Source organism: Zonotrichia leucophrys, chromosome 4, assembly GCF_028769735.1.
Source record: "Zonotrichia leucophrys gambelii isolate GWCS_2022_RI chromosome 4, RI_Zleu_2.0, whole genome shotgun sequence".
Taxonomy (NCBI): Eukaryota; Metazoa; Chordata; class Aves; order Passeriformes; family Passerellidae; genus Zonotrichia; species Zonotrichia leucophrys.
Window position 1 is genome coordinate 24,423,573 of NC_088173.1, and position 20,290 is coordinate 24,443,862.

The window sequence follows — 20,290 nt, forward strand, 5'->3', positions numbered from 1 at the left end:
TGCTTGTGTAAACTGCACCTCTCGTCCAAGCGCGCTACAGCCGTGGAGTTAAAAGGCAGCACAACATGCAGGAACCTCAAGACCTTGGAAGCCATTCAAAGGATCCTCCTCACAAATAATAAAAAAACAAGCATGCATCTGTTTTTTCTCTCTCCAGTGCTAAACACATCATACTGAGACTGCTGGCTCAGAGTCAAACAAGTCTCCAAAGTCCCACTTTGTTCCAAGTGCATTCCCAACTGGCAGCACAACACATTGCTCCAACAAATGCCAGGAGATGGCATTAAAGTGCACACACATGTATGAACCCAATTTTGTCTCACGCCTGGCTGCTGAACCTGTTCCTGTCCTCGCTGATAAGAAACAAATACCTGCAGCTGAAGGACTGCAAAGAGTTGCCTCATGTCACCAACCCCACATGCTGCCCACGGAGGAACGTTTTGGAAACACTCACCAGAAAAAGAATACCAGCAGCAAGCAGGATACCAGATAATCTTTTCAATTTGCTTTTCAATTTCTGGATAATAACCAGAAATCACAGAAATAATTGAAGCAGCTTCACAAGAAAAGTCAGACCTCAGCACCAACAAACTTTAAAAAGTGTTAAGTATTAACGTTTGGATTCACTCCTTGACAGCCACTGTCAGCTCTGAAAGAAGTGTGCAGGAGTCAACAGGAGCACTCACAGTGACTCAAAGCAGTCCCTAGAACTCCTAGAAATCTGAGTCTCTATAACAATTCCCTTTTGGATCCTCTCCTGGAACTCTCAAAAGCTTTTCAATCAAGCCTTCCATTAATTCAGGAGGGGAAACTGTTGGAACATGGCAGAATTCAGGGGTCTCAGAGTACAACAAAGAAGAGTAAAAAAAGAAAGATTATTAAATTTCTACTAGATAGATATCAACATTCACATGATTTAAAAAAGCTGGGAAATTCTCCTCATGAGATAAATGTAAATGTGCTACCAACAGGGCAGATAGTCATCATTTATCTCTATCTACTTTGTAAAGCTGAGACTCCCTATTCAATTCAAAGTTAACTTTTTGTTTTGAGAGGTGCATATGCAACAACAGAATTATGCTTCACTGTCTCAAAGAAAATAAACAGGATCCAGAGAGAAACATTAAAATAACAAATAGCAATTTTAAAAACTCAAAAGCAATATATAATGATTTATACATGCAAAAGAGTCAGCAAAAATCTATACCAGAACAATTTGGGCTTAAGGTCACTGTTTTCACACACACACATTTTTAAAACTCAGGCTTCTGAATGTCTTCCCAAGCATTTTCATGTATGTCAAATTATCATGCTATTGATGTGCAAGTGTCTCCAAAGGTCAGACCAGCTTCAAATCTTAGTACTGCAAAGGGAGCGAGCTCTTTCATAATGCAAGTGCAACTATGATACTTTTTTTGGCACCATCGCATTGGCCAAAAAATGTTTTAGGCTTAATAAATATTGAGTTGTTTTCTGCATTTCTCATATTTCATCACAGAACATGCTGTTACAAACAAACATTTTACACAGACCTTTTTCTTTCTCATAAAATCCAACTCCGAAACAACAAACAACACAGCCCATACTTTTGATAGCACTGAACAGGACACACCATCTTTCTTATTATTATTATTTCCAAGTCTTTACAGCTTCTTCATGTGTCCTCACAAAGTTTTAAAGCTGAAGTTGGTTTTTATCAGGCAGTAACTAGAAGCATTATTTTGCACTTTAAATTTCTTGATTTTGCCATCTGCAGAGTTCTGGTATGCAGGTGGGTCAGATGGTAAACAACTAGCTAGAGCTCTGCAACAGTATCTTGAAGCAGACATGGAAGATAAGAACTTCAGTAAAAATAAGAACAGAGGCCTACTTCTCACCTTCCTCTAAGAAATTGTTTTTCCTTCTTCTTCTCCTCATAATTCTGAGCAAAAAAAGCTGCTTCTGTGTGTGAGAAATTCCCGTGTTTATATAAAGTCAAATTGTTCTACAGAAAGTAAGGTCTATTTTGTACACACGCACAAAATATCCTGAGTTATCCTTGCCTAATTATATTTCCATTGCTATTTCTAAAAGGTACAAAACAATTAAAAAAAAAAAAAACAAAAAACCCCACAACAACAACAAAAACCCCTCAACTGTATTTGTACACCACTTTGGGGCCAGGAGGTGGAGAAAAAAATAAGGTGACAATTAACACCACAGCTTTGCCCTCTATCCTCCTTATCTCAGTTGGCAGCCTGGACACAACACAGAATGGTGGACCCCTGAGACAACAAGCAGACACCTAAATTATTCACAATGATCATATGCTTCTCCCAGGTGACTAGCTTATTTGATGAAAGCAAACTTCTACAAATACAAAGCAAATATTTGTGGTGAGTACTCAGAACTCTGCAAAAGAGTTAATAGACACCATTGTCACATGCAAGTATAATATTTGATATATACTGTTCCCCTCCCTGAAGTGGATGGGGCCCTTCTCTCCTGACGATAAAGGGAGTTGGGTATTTTGCAATAACCACCAAAAAGAAAAAGTCTCTTCCCAAAGCACATACTGAAGAAAGTGGATAAAGAATGATGTCTAAAGACAACATATGGTTTGAACTTACAACTATTTATAACTACCACTATACTATGGCAAACACCTAAACTACTGAAAAGGCTCCTTCATCCATGTGCCCACAAGTTATGCAGTCAGAGCCACTGCCAGGGCATGAGCGCAGCTTTCCTAGAGAACCTTTCCTTGTCAAGAAAATATGTGAGTCATTAAAAGCTAGGCTTGTGTCACTTTGAGTATCCACAAAGATGAAAGTCAGGTAACAGGTGTGCCTATAGCTCTTTATTACTACATTAGATAGATTTCAAGACCCTTCATGCTCTGCTTATAATAATCAAATGAGAGTAATGGGGTTGGTCATTCAGAAGCAGACTACACACAAATTCCTACAAGTGAGCAAACTATTGTTTAGGTTTTCTTCTATTTTGTCACAATTTGCCAATCTGCAAGAGTAGAAAAATGGTGAAGCTAAATTCTTATATTGTGTCAATTTTCAGACTGCTGACACTGGTCTACAATTCCAGATGTCTGTTGCTTAACTGCAAAATGGTAAAATTACTGCAAATTAAGTCCTCTTATAGGCAACTAAGAAACAGCTATTATGGAGGTGAAAATAATTTATTTATAATAAACGCACAGACCAAAAGCTAAATCCTTTGTGGCCCACTGCCCACAAATCAGAAGGATTAGCCTGAGATTAACAGACATCTGAAATCCATTACCAGTGTATTAAAATGTAAAAGTAGAAGCATAATAAGAAAGTTCCTATTCTGAACTACTTATATTACAGAAGCAGCAAGTACAGGCTACGGGGACACAAAGTTTACAAACAAACATGAACAAACACGCCACAGCAGCTGTTTACTTTTGCTTTTCTTTCCCTTTTCTCTAAACACACAAAATGTGTTCCAACATCCCCTTTTTCAAAACAAATCAGGTTAAGTTTAACAAGAAAAATGCCATGTTCCCAAGCAGACTTGCAGAGCCGTAGCAGCATGCGACTGGCCTGGCATTAAAAGCTCACCTTCCCCGTGTGTTTGCTGAATGACTGCACCAACAGGCTGTGCAGAGATCTGCCTCTGCTCTCTCACAGCCAGTACTGAACCAAACACAATGGGAAATAAGACACCACATGCCTTTGTCCCACCTGCTCAGACCAGGCTTGTCCTAACTCTAAAGGGCATGCATTCTGGGTGGGCTCTATCCCAAAACATAGGCTGTGGGGAGCTTACCAAGTGCCAAAAAAAAAAAAAAAACCAAAACACAAAAAACCCAAAAAACCACGCACAACAAATGATGTGCACATGTGTGCACCAGCTAGCAACTGTTCACACAGTGCTGCCACTGTGTGATTCTCCACACCATCCACCCAAAACCCAGGAGCTGTCCCCCAGGCTATCCATCATCCCAGTGCAAGTGCTTTGCCCCACTCCTACCCCACAGCCACACTCGAAGGTGTTACTCCTAGCACACAAGAAGCTGTCCCTAACACACAAGAAGCTGTCTGTCTCAGCCCCACACTTTTGAGGACTGGCTGCTCATCTCATCCATCTCACCAACAGTGAGCAGAAGTGCAGATCTGGGTGGGCTCCTCCCCAGCTCCTCCTGCACTGCAGGTAAGGGAGCAGCCCTGGCACAGGTACCACCACACAACCACCCAGTCTGCCCAAAAGGCAGGGGCAGGAAGAGGCAGGTCTGAAGGACTGAGGAAAGAGCAAAAAGATGCCACAAGGTCCGGAGCAGTGCCACACCAGCGTGAGACAAACAGAACAGAGATGACATCCTGCAGGTGACACAGGGCACCCGTCCCACACAACAGCCTGTAGACACTGAGGGAGAACTTCCGTGCACGTTTTCAGCTGATGCTGCCAGAGAGCAACAGGGAAACCAACCAGAGAATGATCACAAGTAAATGTTAACCTGGCAATAAAACAAGTTCTTCTAATCCAGAGAACTTGTGGGGCTGCACAAGGCAAGGGAGAGCACCAGGCCATGGAGTGCAAGACATTCCTCTGGCAGTACAGACTCTACAACCATTTCAGGCATGGCTGAGACAGAAGTCAAAAAAAAAAAGTAGAGATGCCATAAGACAGTATGCAAGAGATCTGCAGAAGATACAGAGAACAGAAAGTGAAGACATTATTTACAGAGGAAGACAAAGAAGTAACTATATAGGGCATCAAAACATAAAGTATAGTTTGTCCTTTTAAGACAGATCATTACATGCGAGAAAGTTTCCTCCAGTAGCACATATCCACAAACACAATTTCTCCATACAAACACAATTTCTCCATACACACTAATCCCTGTGCAAACAATGACCTCACAGGCCCAGCCTGCTATTTTTACCAGTATAGAAACTGGTGTTTCCATAGAAGCCTGTGTGGCTTTTCAAGGCATCATGAGCCAAACAAACACAGAAGTGCCAACTGGCAACTGCCACACCAAGATTGCCTTCATTTTTCAAAGCCAAATTGTCACCTACAGATGAGAAAGTCTATTTTAGATGGCATACAAGCTAACATTGATCAAAGAGTCTCTGGTCCAGCCATGAACATCCTCCAGCCCAAGAGAGTGCACAAAAGTAAGAGAAATATATGCATTCCAGCAGTTTATTCAATGCAAACAGACAAGATTTTGATGATGAGTGGGACTGCAACAGCAAGTCTCAGAGTAATTAAATATGGCCACACATCACCTTTAAAGTATTTCCATCAAGGTCAAGTAGGACCTACACTGAGGACAGAAGTTTGACATTTCCTTGCAAACAAGTGCAAGACTGCCACGTGCCATTATCTCACGATCACAGAAGGCCACAGGGTCACCTCCTCAGTTTGGTATGAAACACTGTACAGCTGGCCTGGGCAATTTGTCTCATTTATGAAATGTCTGAAAACAATTTAGAAATAAAGAAACAAACAATAGCTGAAACATTTGTTAGCACACAGCACTGCCATGCAATGTCCCAGGGAAAAAAACAAAACACATTTTTTACCCCTTGTACCATCAGGCAAGTAACATACTTTTGTAAAAGGACAGGTATTTTGGAAGAAGCAATGCCCACATGAAGAGCTGTTCCTAACAGCATCTAATACAAAGTTCAGCAAGGCAAAGTTCATCAGTGAATCAATTGCCACATAAAACAGAGATAATTAAAGCAGCAGGAGTTCAGCCTGCCACCCTAGCTGTGCCTGGCACAGGCATAAGGAAGGAGAGAAAAAGTAACACTGATTACTATGGAAGGAACTATCTGTTTCTTCATCTACAAGAGAACCTCCAATTTCACTGACTTCTTGCAATTCTTTTCAGTAAGCTGCTTTTAGTCCAGTTTCACAATACCCTGTGTTCCCGACAGGTGTTTCCTTAGGGATTTTTACCCAAGTGTTATAGGTGGGTGTGTCCATCTTAATTCTCCTCCCTTACTTATAAGGATTAAGTAGATTTCATTTCTTTAGGCATCCAGTAAAACTTAAAATTAGTAGTCCCTTGATGATCTAGACAAAGTGGAAGTGGGATACAACAGCCATGATTATCAATTAAAAACAAAAGTTTGCCAATATTGAAGAAGGTTTTAGTGCTAACCACTAGAAACATACATTCTGTGCATACTGCAGAAATTGTACCTTATGCAAGTACAGTAATGAGACTAAAAAGCTTTTTCCCAAGAAACTCCACTTTTTCTTTTCTTTATTAATACACACATGGATTTTTGCTTGTTTTGCAAAAGAAAAATTTTTAAAAACACTAAACTCTTAATAAAAGCAGCTTATTATATATATATATATATATATATATATAAACTATTACAAGTTAAGACCAAGCATATATTCTAGAAAAAGTCTTCATGTAGTTAAATTTACTTTTGGGGTAAGTTTAATGACAGTCTAAATGATCAGTGGTACTCCATACAAGCTTAGGTTGAAAATATTAAGATGGTTCCTCTCAGACAGCTTAAGCACTCACTGACACTCTCAGAACTACTTTTCAACTTTTCATTTTGAAACTCTTTCTCAATGCATACTCACTCACTTTGATTTTGATTTTAACAGAAGATATTTAAAAATAAATACAACATAAACCTTTTTTTTTAATATTCATACATTTCTGCTGGCACAAAATCAATTTTTAGTCATTTCAGTTAAAAAAAGCAGAAGGAAAAAGAAAATCTGGTTGATCCTAACCTATTTTTCAATCTTTTTTTTTTCCTGCCATAGCCACCACCCAAGCTAGTTATCTGGCACACAGGCATACCACTAGTCCCACGCCACTGCTTTCTAATTGGGACTGTCAAAAGTGATGGCACCAAGACCAAGTGATGGCACCAAGGCTTTTTGGAAGGATGAGTCACCTCTGAAGTGTCTTAATACTCCATCCACAGTGCCAGAGCTCATTTGTGCCTCCTGGCTAGAGATGAGGCTGTGGCCAGGGAGGAATTGCAATGTACAGTCTCAAAATGCACAGGAGGCTCGTTCTCCCACTGCCACTCGGATTCTTCCTGAAACAAACGCTGTAACTCCATCTCCTCAGTATTCCCTAAAGTCCCTAGCAATTCTGCAGTCTGTGCACCTCCACTGCTTTGCTCTCTCTCAGGCAGCTACTAAGCTGCTCCCTTGCTACCTCTACCTTCAATTTCTCCTCTGTATCCGGAGCACTATTTCACAGGCACAGCAAAAACAACAGGATTAGGAGTAATTCCACCAAGCAATCAGGAGAGGTCAAAGTGCTGGGCATCAGCTGTCACTCCCAGGCTGCACTGACACCCTAGCAGGAGCCCACTGGGAGCCAATACCACCTACTGCTCCAAGCAGCTCCAGCCCACAGGGTCAAATGCTCTCCAGAGATCAAAGGCAAAGGTTCAACAGAAATGCCTGACTGAGCCAAATGCATCACACTTGGAATTTTCCTAGCAGTTGATACCCATCAACTCTAAGCAAAGTATGCCCTGCCATAGGAAAAGGCTGGAAAATGTCCTCTTCCTGGCTAATTTCATTCCATACTTCTAATATTTTATGGATTTCCCTTCTCGTAGACAATCACTATGCATCACATATTAAGAATGCGTGCTCCACTTGAGTACAGCAGTTTATTCTGGTGCAAACATTCCTTAATGTGCCAGCTGCAAAACTGCATCCTCAAAGACCTTTCTCCAGAAGTCCTCAAAACCCAAGTACTAACAATGACATACACATGAAATTAATTTTTTTTTGTAGTCCAAGTCTACTTCCTTGAAGGAGAAAGCTAAAAATTTTGATAGCATCATTTGTGCACATCACCTGACAGTACTGTCTCTTTATTTGTGCCAGACTTCTGCATTTCACAGAATATCCTGAGTTGGAAGGGACCCACAAGGATCATCAAGTCCAACTTCTGGCCCCGCACAGAACCATCCCCAAGAGCCACACCAGGTGCCTGAGGGTGTTGTCCAAACACTTCTTGAACTCTGTCAGGCTTGAAGCTGTGACCACTTCCCAGGGGAGCCTGTTCCAGTGGCCCACAAGAAAAGCTGAAAAAGCTTTTTTCTAATATCCAACCTAAACCTCCCTACACAACTTCAGGCCATTCCCTTGGGTCCTGACTCACTATGCTGCTTTAGCAAGAACCTAAACCTTCAAAATTTGTAACTGCCAGTTGTGGCAACCAAAATCACCTGGATTAAGGGGCAGGTGTACAAAAACCCCAAAACAAAACAAACAAACAAAAAACAAAAACAAACAAAAAAACTAACCTCTAAACACAACAACAGTCAGCATCTGTCATTGACTGTTATGAAAGGCATCTTTTCACTCCTAGCTTTCAAGTGTAAGAAAAGGTTTTTAAGGAAACTCTAAGCTTTTTGACAGGCCAGTACAAATACACATGACTTTAATTGTGTTAAAGTCTGTGGCCTGAAGCAGTACTCAAGTGTCTACTACACTGCATTTCTTATTTCAGAATCTGATCCAGAGAGACACAAAACAGCATGAAGCAACCTGTGGAAACATCCAAGCAATCAGAATAGCAGGAATTGTAGGGTGGAAATTAAGGAGTTGATAATGCTCTTCTCCTCGCTCAGGGCAGCTGCAAACCAATGGACCTAATCAACCATTTCTCATTCACCTCTGAAGTAGCTCTTCACAGAAATTACTATTTTGACAATGTCTTTCACCTCCATGCAAATTTCTCTATTTGTTAAAGCTAAACCTAAGGCAGAAATGGTAAGATCACATTCATCTCCCTTGTGCACTTGCCACAAGAGCAGCAAACCAAGAAGACCACCCCAAAAGGAAGATCTGATGATGCACATGCACAGGAAGTCCGTTAACAGACTGTTAATACTTCACTGCTTTTGTTGTGTTCGCTTTTTTCAAAGTAGGTTAACAGGCTCCCAAGGAACCCACTAACCTAGAATCAAAAACTGAATAAAACAATGTTTTTGAAAGAGACTTTCTCCTTTATGCACCAAGATTATGAACTCCCTATACTTCCCTCATCTCTGGGGAAATTTCTGATTTCTCTAGCTCCTTTAACCTCTGCTTATCCCGTACATTAAGGTGCTTTGTTTCTTGGAGCTTCACATCAAATTACAGTAGCTTCAGCTGATTTCCCCAGGGCATGCAGTCAGACAATGAGATGAAGATGCTGCAAGCTTCAGGTTTTGCTGCTACAGGAAAAGGAAATCCCCATGATTTCACCATATAGCAATGTAAGCTACAGGAATGAAAATTAATCCAGAAATAAACTAAGAAATTCTAATCTTTCCAAGGTACCTTTGCTGCCTCTTTTTCGTGAAGTCCACACTATAACATTCCTTCAGTTTGTAAAGCGCACACAGGTCTATGTATGTGTTTACATACAGCAGCAAACCAAAATAGTTTAGAAGATGCACACAAGCCAGGATTTGTTCAGGCAAGTTTCCTGAAGCATTTCAGTATGACAATAGAAGGATGTTTCCACGATGCAAGTGAACCTCTACAAACTTTACTCCCAAAAAACAAATTCATTTTTGAAAATGAATAATTACTAGAAAAAAAATTTAAGCACCTAAATGATGTAAAAAAACCCCAGTCAAATCACTTATCACTTTTTCCTCTCTGAGTCTCAAGAGCTAATTATTTTCAATATTTTTATTATTGCCATAGTAGCCAATTACCCCATCCACCTCCAGAGAAAAACAGGCAAGTAGAGAATTTTTGTTTCATCTAAATTACATGTCTCTGACTACTGAGGAAACAATCAGAAACAAACTTAAGCACAGCACTAGAGACTTCTTCCTTCTGACTACCTCTCAATAAAGAAAGCATGCAGGTAATAAAGTTACACAGTAAAAATTCTGCATCCAAAACATAATAGCTCCCAGATGAAAAAAAATCAGAAACTTCTGTATTTGTGCAGGGAAATGCAGTTTTCAGTAGTTTACCCTTCTTTTCACAAGAGGAGGTAAGAAAAAAAAATCCCCTCTGCAGGTAGGAATTGGGGCACATAGGCAAGCACAAGTAATCAGCACCAGCTGTCAGCAGCCACAGTAATTCTCACATCCTGTTTCCAAACCATCTTTGTAATTCCCACGGAGATGAGGCACAGGAGCCTTAATGTGATGCTGGGCTCAGATGGGAAGGCTCCCAATGGGGCAGCAAGGGGAAAAGCCATGTGAAGAAGCATTGCAGTGCAGGACAGACCCATCATAACCATCCCATTCCCGCTCCCCAGGCTCACTCCTTCTGCCAGCTCCCAAGGCTTGTGTGTTATCAGATCTGTTTGCTCTCAGAACCAAGCGAAGGGCAAAGACTGGAGATAAATGAGAATAGCATTTGTGGCTGACTGCTGCCATCAGAAAACAGTGCTGTTCCACATGTTTGTTTTAAGTCTTGTGATCTTTCTGGCTGGCATGGTACTGAAAGCTGTAACCACATTAACACATACCAAAGGAAGGAAGCATTTCACTGGTAGATGTCCAAGCATTTTAACCTGGACGCTCAGAGGAAACAAAACGCATATTTAAAAAATTATCTGTGATGCTATTTACCCATCCCTTCCAAACAGAAGGCCTGATATTAACACAAACCACAGAGTTGTGGCTATAGTTTTGAAGAGCTTCATTATTTATCTGATTTCAAGACATAAGAGTAGAATATTTATTGTTCCATAGCAACACATTAATAAACCTTTGGCTTTAAATCTCCCTCACCTCTTCCCTTGCCTTGGTGCAAATTAGCACTCCAAGACTGCTTACATTTACAAATTTTGTAATGGACCACTGTCCCTTGCCTTAAAAAATTAATTATAAAATATACAACAAAACAATTAATAAACATTTAAATTTTTGTGTGAAAGCAATGAGAAGTAAATTCATCTTAGAGACAGGATTAGGAGAAAAAGATGCAAGAAGGTATTTTGTACTTGCATATGCTGAGCACAGGTTTTTTGGTTTTGCTAATAAATCAATATTAGCATTAAGTTCAGAAAATTGTAAGACACAAGTAATAAAGAACTATTTAACACGAAGGAGAAAAAAGTAATGTTTTAGTAGTCTGCCCTAATTACACTTTGGTATTTCCTAAAGCAAAAACCAAAATGAACTTCAATGCTCTTGCTTCCATTTGAGTTTAGCTTACCTTTGCTCTTGTGGATGCTCTTCCACATCCTCCTCCGAATCAGCCTGACAAACAGAGAAAATACTGTGTAAGAATCTCAGAACCGCAACATGCTACGCTGGACATATATACCACTTTAACTCCATCACAGATGGATTTTCATGTGACTTGTTAGCAAAACAAATTCAGAAACTTAGAATTCCTATAACTCCTTTACAAGTCAGGTAAGGTGGTTGATGGACATCCCATTTGAGGTTTCAGCTCATCTTGCAAAAGATAAATGGTGACTTAACCTAGGTACTCTGCTGGCTCTTCCCAAACGCTGAGTGAACAGACTCATTCTCCATTTATGCATCTGTACAAAATCCTCTCACACACAGAATCTAAAACCAACAATTACCCTGAAACTACAGAAAGACTATTTCCTCTACTTTCAAATTTTTTGCCCCATCAGTAAATTTCAATAGCCAGTACCTGGGGAAATAGATTGCAGAATGCCTTGAAATGCAGATCACCTGTCAATGCCAAAAGCAAAGGCAAAGTACCGCATTCCAACTGGCACGGTGAGGTCCCAAACCGAGATCTTATCACTGACTAGCAGAGTGTACAGAAAGCAGAGAGAGCAGAAGCTCTGAACACATCATCTTAGCTCAGCTGCTGCACTCAGGTAATTTTCAAGACATGCAGCTGAATTGTGTCAGCTTGCAGTTCACCACTAACCACTTTGAGCTGTCTACAGAAATGAACTCAAGTGTTGGTTCAATGAGCTCCCTGCAGGAAATCCATTTAAAGCAAGGAGGTAGCTACTCTGAACTGGCCAAGATCTCCAGGAAAGCTTTAGGTACAAACTCAAAATGAAGTGTGTTACAGCCACTCAACCCCTGCTGATGAAACCAGGGACAACTTTAGGGCAATTAACATTTTTCAAGAGGAGGTCACAGTCATCCTGCCAGGAACAGCTGGTGAGCTTTCCCAGCTTCTGCTTCTGCAGGTGATGGTTCTACAAACTCTACGAACTAGAGACCTTAGAAATGAAAAGGTAAGGGGAAAAAAAATCTTTTAAAATTAAAAGGCTGTACTTTCCACCACCCCTCCTACATGTTTCCCACATAAGCATATCACGGAACAGGCCCTAAGCCACCAGCTTTGACTTTACCTATTTTCACCACCTACTGGAAAAAAAAATCACCTCTAAACACAAAACATCTTTCTACGGGCTTCAGATGTTAAGCACATCAGGCAGTCCTACCTGCCTACTGAATGGGACAGGCAGCAGGATTTCTGAAGATCTGAGCTTCATGTAGTGAAGAAAAACGACAACCACACTATGGCAGCAAATATGCTGAATGCTAACATTAATGCTAATAATTATTGTGTCTAAAATAATGAACTTATGGATAATACTAATACAGATCTTGCCAAAAGCTACCAGACACATCTGAACTTTCATCTTTTGTCACAAGCAGCTCATACAAGAGATGCAGCACAGCCTCTACCATAACATAACCAAATATGGAACAAGATTGACAGGGAAGTACAAGTTAATTTGAGGACTTGACAATCTTTCTGCATGCCTGCCCAGAGGTTGGAAACACCACGCTACTTGTCCAGGATCTGCAGGACACAACAAAGCTCTTCAGCTCAGATCTACCTAGAGGTCCCAACACCTGGCCCCCATGAAGACCCAGCCATCTCCGCTAGAGACCTTGCAAAGCCTGTCTGCTAGACTTCACCAGGATGGCATGATACAAACCCATCACATTTTCCAGCTTCTCCAAGCTCCTTTTGTATTCTTAGGACCTCAGTACAATACCAAGCAGAACTGGAGGACTCCTTATCCACCTTCTCCAGAAACAGCGCCTCTGCCACGGCCAGATAGCAACCTATCCTCATTTTAAATGGCTTAGTTCCTCCTTTAAATGGCTTAGCATCTGCCAGGCATCAGAAACCTGGGTCTGTGTCATTACACTGTGCTCACCCTTAACACTAGCCACCTTACTATTTCTCCCCTTCACTTTTCACCAAGCAACAATGAAGCAAACTTCCCAGTCTACAATGCAGCCACAGCACATCTCAACCGTGCAAGGAAAAAAAAATTAAAAATCACCTTCAACTCTGATCATACACAGACCTCAATGTCCAGCTTTCTCCTGTCTTCACTACTCTGTGTGATCCAGGTTACATGTGCATGAAGGTTTACACTGAAACTAGTATTCTCAAACTAAGGACTACAGGGGGAAGGAAGGCAGCAAGACGTCCTGAAAGTCAAAATGCAGTTCCCAACAGTCTACCTATGAGAAGAAAAAAATTCCCTTCCTCCTAACACTATCCTGAATATGGGGCAGGTGCTTATCTTTGTTGGAAAGCCCCTGAAAGCACCCCTCTTGTGTCACACAAGTCTCAAGAGCCTGAGCTGACAGCTACTGCATAATCTGCATGGCCATCCAGCCCCAAGTCCTATCAGCACCATCCAGAAGCTCAGCTGGCAGTCTGGAGAAGCCTTTTAAAAGCCCAAAGAGGAACACAATTCCCACTCCAAGCCTGTCTCAGACTTTCACACAAACTGTGTGTCTTCAGACAAACCCTGCTTTGAAGTAGGTGACTCTGTACATCTAATTTGTGCACAGCCCATGGGCTCGTTAATGACACGCTGCAGTGCCGCCTATCTCTGATGAATATACGTAAGATCAAGATCTTCATCAGCTTTCAAAACCAGCACAACAATTAACCTTATTAGCCCCTGAGCTGCACTGAAGAACAGAAACTGAAGACAAGCTCCTACTACTTGGGAAAAGAGAAAAATAACATCTTTCAAACCTGAGCAGAGCCTTTTAATGAAAACTCAGCCAGCAGTTCTGTATTTGTTCAGTGCCTATAACAACTATGATACAGTAAACACTGCTGTATCTTCCTCTAAAATTCAAACACCTGAAACAATGTCACAGTAAAGTGAAACAAGAAGTTATTGTAATCTCCTTAGAATATGCAACCACACTGAAACATTCACAAGGTGTTCCTCTAAGGAAACATCTTGCTCATCTCCTACATGTGACACACAGGAACAGCAGAAAACCCATCACATCAGTCAAGCGCTGCACTGACACCAAAATACAGTTTGGTACACACTGACTTTGATGACTTGCTGTCATTTTCAGTTGTGATAACAAGAACTAAAACTTAACCTTCATTACGTCATTTTAAGGTAGTCCCTTTCTCCGAACTGAAGGGGCCAAAGTGAAAGCGCTCTGCAGGTACCCAACCCGCCTGTCCCGGCCTTCAGATGCTCCCAGTAACCACCTACATGGTTTCTCACAGACTGAAACACACAACTATGACTCTCTGATACCTCTTTTAAGTGGTGGAGGCCTTGAACAACAATTGCCATTTGTATTTCTTTCCTACACTTGTATGTGTATGTTATGTTTAAAACATAACTAACTGCCCTTCAGCTTTGCACTGAAGTGCTACAACCTGGCTGTAAATATCTGGAGCTTTTTCAGCCTTTAGTGGTGAATGAATGGCTTGGGTGTCAAGTCTCACATAAAGGAGCTTTTCTCTCAAGCATTTTAATTGAGTATGTATTAACAAGTTGCAAACAAACATGCAAAACCACAAAATTATAAGGGACCTATAAAAACCACAACTGCTCTAATCAAGTCTCTCACACTGAAGATTTTCCATGTCAAAATCCCACTGGTTTTCAAAGAAAAATCCAGCTGCCCATCCCAGGGACATTTGCTATGAAAGGGAGGTTAAGAGCAAGAAGGAGAGCAAGGCCAGTGGGTGCTCTGTGGTTACTCCACACTTCACACCACCTTCAACAAGAAAGAAGAAACGGGCACAAGGGAATGCACAGCCACCGCATCCGACTGGGAAAAACCAGCTGGTCTCAGAGCTAAAAAGGGAATCCAGGAAGAAACATTGAAATGCTGGAGGAAGCAGCAGACCAGTGGAAGACAGTCAGCAGGCTAGATACAGCCAGCTCCCCCTCAGCCCCAGCACACGAGCCCACGCACACCGTCACCAACTGCAGCGCTCCGGGCACCCTTGGACTCGGCTGCGGAGCAAGAGCAGCAGGTGAGCCATACCCAAACAGCTCTGCAGCCTTCAGAGGAAGCCAGAATCAAAAGCTCACAAGCCCGAGGGGAGGAGAAAAAAGGAAAAGCACAAATACGTATAAGAGGGAAGCTGGGAGGGGGCACACGAGAAGCACAAACAATGAAAGGGAAGCAAGAGGAAACAGAAGGTAGAACAACCAAGCGGGGTGGAGGCACGGGGGCCCTGGGCGGCTGCGCTCCAGCATGCAAATTCATGCAGTTCACGTAGACAAAGCGATGCTGTGAAAGGCCTAGAAAGCAACTTCAAATATTAAAACGCTTTGTTTCCCCTCCCTCACCCCTTAACGTGATGTCTTTATTCGCTACATGCTCCTGGAACAAAAGCATGCGCAGGCAATCGGATGGCTGAATGGGTTACCAATCCACCCAACTTTCATCCTCAAATTCTGCAGGCAGCAAGGAATGCTCAAAACTGCTCTGTCACAGGCAGGCAGTTGATGATGCATGGAAAATAAGATAATAGTGTAAAGCCATGACAGAAAGAGAAAAACATCCAACAGACAGCATTGGTAACCCGCCAGAAACAGGCTAAAGGGCTGGCAGACAGGGCAACCTAATCCGTTTTCCTGCTGAGAGCAGTTGGAGGGAGGTGCTTTGGCAGAGGATTATGCACAGTTCCTTCCCTGGATTTTTCACTTCTGCAGGTGAAATCCTCATTGGTGCCACACTCCCACCAAAAAGAAACAGGAAAAACAAAATCAAGGGGCCAGAACAATCCTCTTCCCAAAGTCTTCATCAAGACCCATCTTCAAACATGGGAATGAAGCAACTCTTGGATATTCCCTACCAAACAACATTTATTAACCACTCAAAAGCAAGGAAGTTCTCCCTGTTACTGCACCCTCACCATCACATCACCACTGCTGTGATACATGAACACTGGGCAACAATCCTCATCAAGGGTTTAACTGAAAAATTCTGTTCTTACAAGAAAGAGAACATGGAAAACCTCCTTGTAGCAGTAGTAGGTCAGACCATTTTTTAAAGTGAAACGTGATCAACAAGCAATAAACCTCTTGCAAGTTTAAACATCTCTCTAACAAAGGGCAGCCAGATGCTAACAGATGTAGCGACTTTCCACACCTCAGGAACTGATGCTGGCTTCTCCACTGATGCCCCTCACCATCCCAGCAGTCACCCAGGAGGGCAACGATGCTGACACATCTTTAGGACCTCACAAACACCAGCCAGAGGATCGTGGCTGGATGGGCAGCCCTCCACTCCTTGGGCATCCAGGGAAAAGCCATGACCAGCCACTGCGTACCAGTGCCACCGCTCCATAAAAGAGGTGCTGAAAGGGTCCCTCGCCACATCCGCAGGGACTCTGGGAAACCTCTTTTCCTCCTCACCACAACAAATGGAAAAGGTGGTTTCAAATGTGGCCACAGAGCTAAAGCCCAACAAGGGCTGGGTAAAGCCCAAATCCACATTTGGATGGAAACACAAAAGTAAGCATCAGGGTCTGTAACCACATTTTTGTCTTAAAATCTGTTTGAGGAGCCCAGTCCTTCCGTTCAGCTTGAGTAGGCACTCATGCATCAGATGCTGCTGTAGTCCTCAAGCTCAGAGGGGAAAACCCATGCAAACCAGTCAATGCACCACTGGTACTCAGAGACCAGCTCATCTGACTTTAAACCTCCCAAAGCAGCAACCCTATTGTGATTTACTTCTCACTCCATCACAACTGAAGCCAGAAGACTTCTTTCTTTCCTGCCTGTAACCTCTACAGAAATGATGGAAGACCAGCAGCCTCAGCTTTGTCTTCACTGCTGCAAGAACTGAGCAAGACCATATGCTCAACTACACCAAATTCACGGGTCATTTATGCCTGGTTTTTCTTTAGCCAAGCTAAAGCATATTTTTATGAGGATGCTCAAGAACAAAGTGTTTTCCAAGAGGACCTAATCTCCTCAGGAAGTAAACATCACGTCATCATCACTCAATTACAGCTTTGCTATGAGAAGCAACTATAAATGACTACATTACACAGTTCTACATCTAATGCATCTTAATATCTCCACTGTAAAGAATGCAGATGCACAAGGCTGTGCTCCTCAAGCATCTCTGCACAGCGACTCTACACCTCCCCTTAGCTACTACCACATCTGCAACAGGCAAAATCTCAACAGCTCAACAAATGTATCTTATAAAATCATTTGGACATACAATAGATAACACTTCGTAACACCACAGTACAAAATGCTGGGTGCTGGGAAGCAGCATCAATTATCAGCTAGCTAAGAAACAGTACTTCTGCTATTTTTCCCTACATTAATGGGTGGCAGTGGCTGAGCACTAAACAGAGAATGATATATGGGCTTAAGACAAATAAATTACCCAGTTTTGCCCCTCATATAAGATGATGTCTCTAAGGACTGCTTCTTCCCGTTTATGAGCCTGGTGCCTGGAAGTCTAGAAGGCCGAGCTCAACATATGGCAGAGTCCGTCAGTGCGAGTTAAATGACTGCCTCAAATGCCATAAACTCCAGACCCCGCTCCCAGCGCCCCTCCTCGCTCACCAGCCCCGCCAGGCATTGTACCATATTGGCTCCTCTCGCCAGCACAGAATTTATCACATCTTGTTACTGCCCAACGAAAGCGGCTAAACAAGACAAAAACAAAATGCGCTAGAATGAGAGGAACGGCACCATAAATGATGTGTCATTTGAGGGGGGAAAAATGGCTTCACCTGAGCAGGCCTGAGATATAAATATATGCGTATTCACGACAGGCCCGTCTGGTGCGCTCCGACCACAAATGCACTAGTTTAAAATAAATAAATAATTAAAGGGGGGGACCCCAAACAGAAAATAAATGAAGCCGAACCAGCACGCCGCTGGCCAGGCTGGGGGGCCGCGGGGCCGGGGCTGCGCCGTGACAGCAGCGGCGGGCGAGGCCGCCCCCGCCCCGCCGGCCCCGCGCCCGCCCGCCGGGCCCCAACACCCCCGCACCGCCCGCAACGGCCCCGGGCCCTCCGCGCCCCCCCCACCGCGCCCCTCACCTGGGCGGGCAGCAGCAGCTCCCCTTCCTCGGCTTGCCACAGCTCCACCACGCCGGGGATGGGCTCCATGGCTGCGGGGGCAGAGAGAGAGAAAGCGCGGATGGGCAGGGGGCGGGCGGCCGGAGCCCGCAGGCGGCGGCCCGGGGCTCCCCGCGCCGGGGCGGGCCGGCAGAGACGTGTGGCCAGGCGGGTACCGCGGGGCCGAGAGGAAGGGAACCGGAGTCGGGGGGAGAGGTGAGCCGCGTCCCGGCCCCCTTTGTGTCCCCGGGCTGCCACCGCGGCAGCCGCCCGAGGGACGGCGACGGGGGCGGCGGCTCCGCTCTCAAGCCCGGAGCGGGCAGTGCCGGCATCCCCGCCCCGCTTTGCCCCGCCGGCGCTCTCACCTTGTCCCTGCGCCTCCCCGGGCCGAAAGCAGGGCAGGAGGACGTGGAAGACGCCGAGCAGGAGGTTCATGGCCGCGGCCGCGCGGCAGTAGCCGCCGTGCTGCGGGAAGCGCAGCCCCGCCATGCCGAGCCGCGCCGCGCCGAGCTGCGGCTGGGGCGGGGCGGGCGGCGGCGGGGGCGGCTCCGCGGCACCGGGCACCGCCCCCGCCTCAGCGCGGCTGCGCCCGCCCCGCCCCGCCCCGGCCGCGCACATGGCCCGGCAGCAGCGCGGCCGCCCCGCCGCTCCCGAGTCCCCCGCAAAGCTAGAGGGAGGCGGGAGAGGCGTTGTGGGAAAGACGGATCGGTTTTGTGTAGCTCGGCCGTGCGGTCGGACCGCGAGCTGCCCTACACCCCGCCCGCCCTTAGGCCCGTGTGGGATGTCACCGCGCCGGGGCCCCCGGTGATTTTTAGAAACAAAAAAGCACGAAAATGCGAAGGGAAGGAACCAGGATGCCGCGCGAAGGGGGAGGGGAGAGCACAGCGAGGAAGGCAGGGGCGCGTGGTAGAGGGGAAGACAAAGTCCCCGATCTGGCGGTCCTGTTGCACAGGATCGTTATCAGACGATCGTTAGGACCGGAAGGAATCTCTGCACATCATCGAGTCGACCCCCCTGCCAAGGCAAGGTCATCTGGAGCAGGTGACACAGGAACTCCTCCAGATGGGTTTTGAAGGTCTCTAGGGAGGGCAGCCTCTTCCAGTGCCACCAGTCCGGTTAATCTGCCTCAGTATTCCTTCACTGCTTGGCAGCACTGTATGTTTAGGGTCGCTGCTGCTGTTCTTAAGCAACAGTGTTTTGGTCTTAAGCAACTCTTCAGGTGCCTGTTGGATCTCTCAAGGAATTACGCGGTGTTCGCAGAACAGAAGTGTAGAACAGAGCCCAGAGATTTTTGTGAGGGTCACAAGGTTTTAACATGTATTTCACATACCCTCTAATTGCATTTTAAAGTGCTTTTTTAAAAGTCTTTTCTGCTAAAAAAAAAAAAAAGAGCCCTCAGATGCCTTAATTATGGGAAAAAACAGTTGTTAAACTAGTTCTGCAAACCTCAAGGAGAAAAAATAAAGCAAATACTCTGTAACAAGGTTTGCATGGGCCCCAGATTGCATCTGGTTCTCCCCTTACCAATCACACATAGTAACTCACACAAACACTGGCATTTGGGACTCAGTCAGCAAAGGCTCATAAATAAAGCTAAAGAAATTACAAAAACCATTTTTAGCCCTGAACTGAGACAACACATGAGGACATTTGGGACCTTGGTCCCCAGCAGTGGTGGGTCACATGCCCAATGTCCTTTCTGCTCAGTGCTTGGAAAAGCTTTTCCCACCCAGAGGCCATTCAGGTTTGACTGGAGACGCAGGTGGGTCTCCACAAAAGAAGTGCCCACTCTCTTCCTAAAGAAGACTTTGGCATTTGATGTTGCACAACCACCAAAGTACAGCTGGCAACGCAGCCTTGTCTCCTGCCCCTGTCCTCTTCTTTTTCCTGCTCCCTAATGGTTAGACAGGTCTTTTGTTTTCCACGCTGTCCCCCTGTGTCTTTAACCTCATTGCCTGGGCTTTCCCACACATGGGCAGAGGAATACTGTGGCATCCCTCCACCTGTGCCCCAGAGCACCCCAGGG

The 20,290-nt window shown here is 44.3% G+C and overlaps 1 protein-coding gene across 2 annotated transcripts in view; it reads right to left on the reverse strand.

Annotated features, from left to right (window-relative positions):
* Nucleotides 1–18,773, reverse strand: part of TMEM131L (transmembrane 131 like) — a 78,042-nt gene extending 59,269 nt beyond the window's left edge. For both annotated transcript variants that reach the window (XM_064710820.1, XM_064710819.1), the window contains exons 1-3: nucleotides 18,630–18,773; nucleotides 18,247–18,317; nucleotides 11,149–11,192 (exon numbers count right to left, since the gene is read on the reverse strand). In XM_064710820.1, the coding sequence (XP_064566890.1) occupies nucleotides 11,149–11,192; nucleotides 18,247–18,317; nucleotides 18,630–18,753 (239 nt within the window). In that variant the 5' untranslated portion in view covers nucleotides 18,754–18,773. The remainder of the gene's footprint in view (nucleotides 1–11,148; nucleotides 11,193–18,246; nucleotides 18,318–18,629) is intronic.
* Between the last annotated feature and the right edge of the window lie 1,517 nt (nucleotides 18,774–20,290).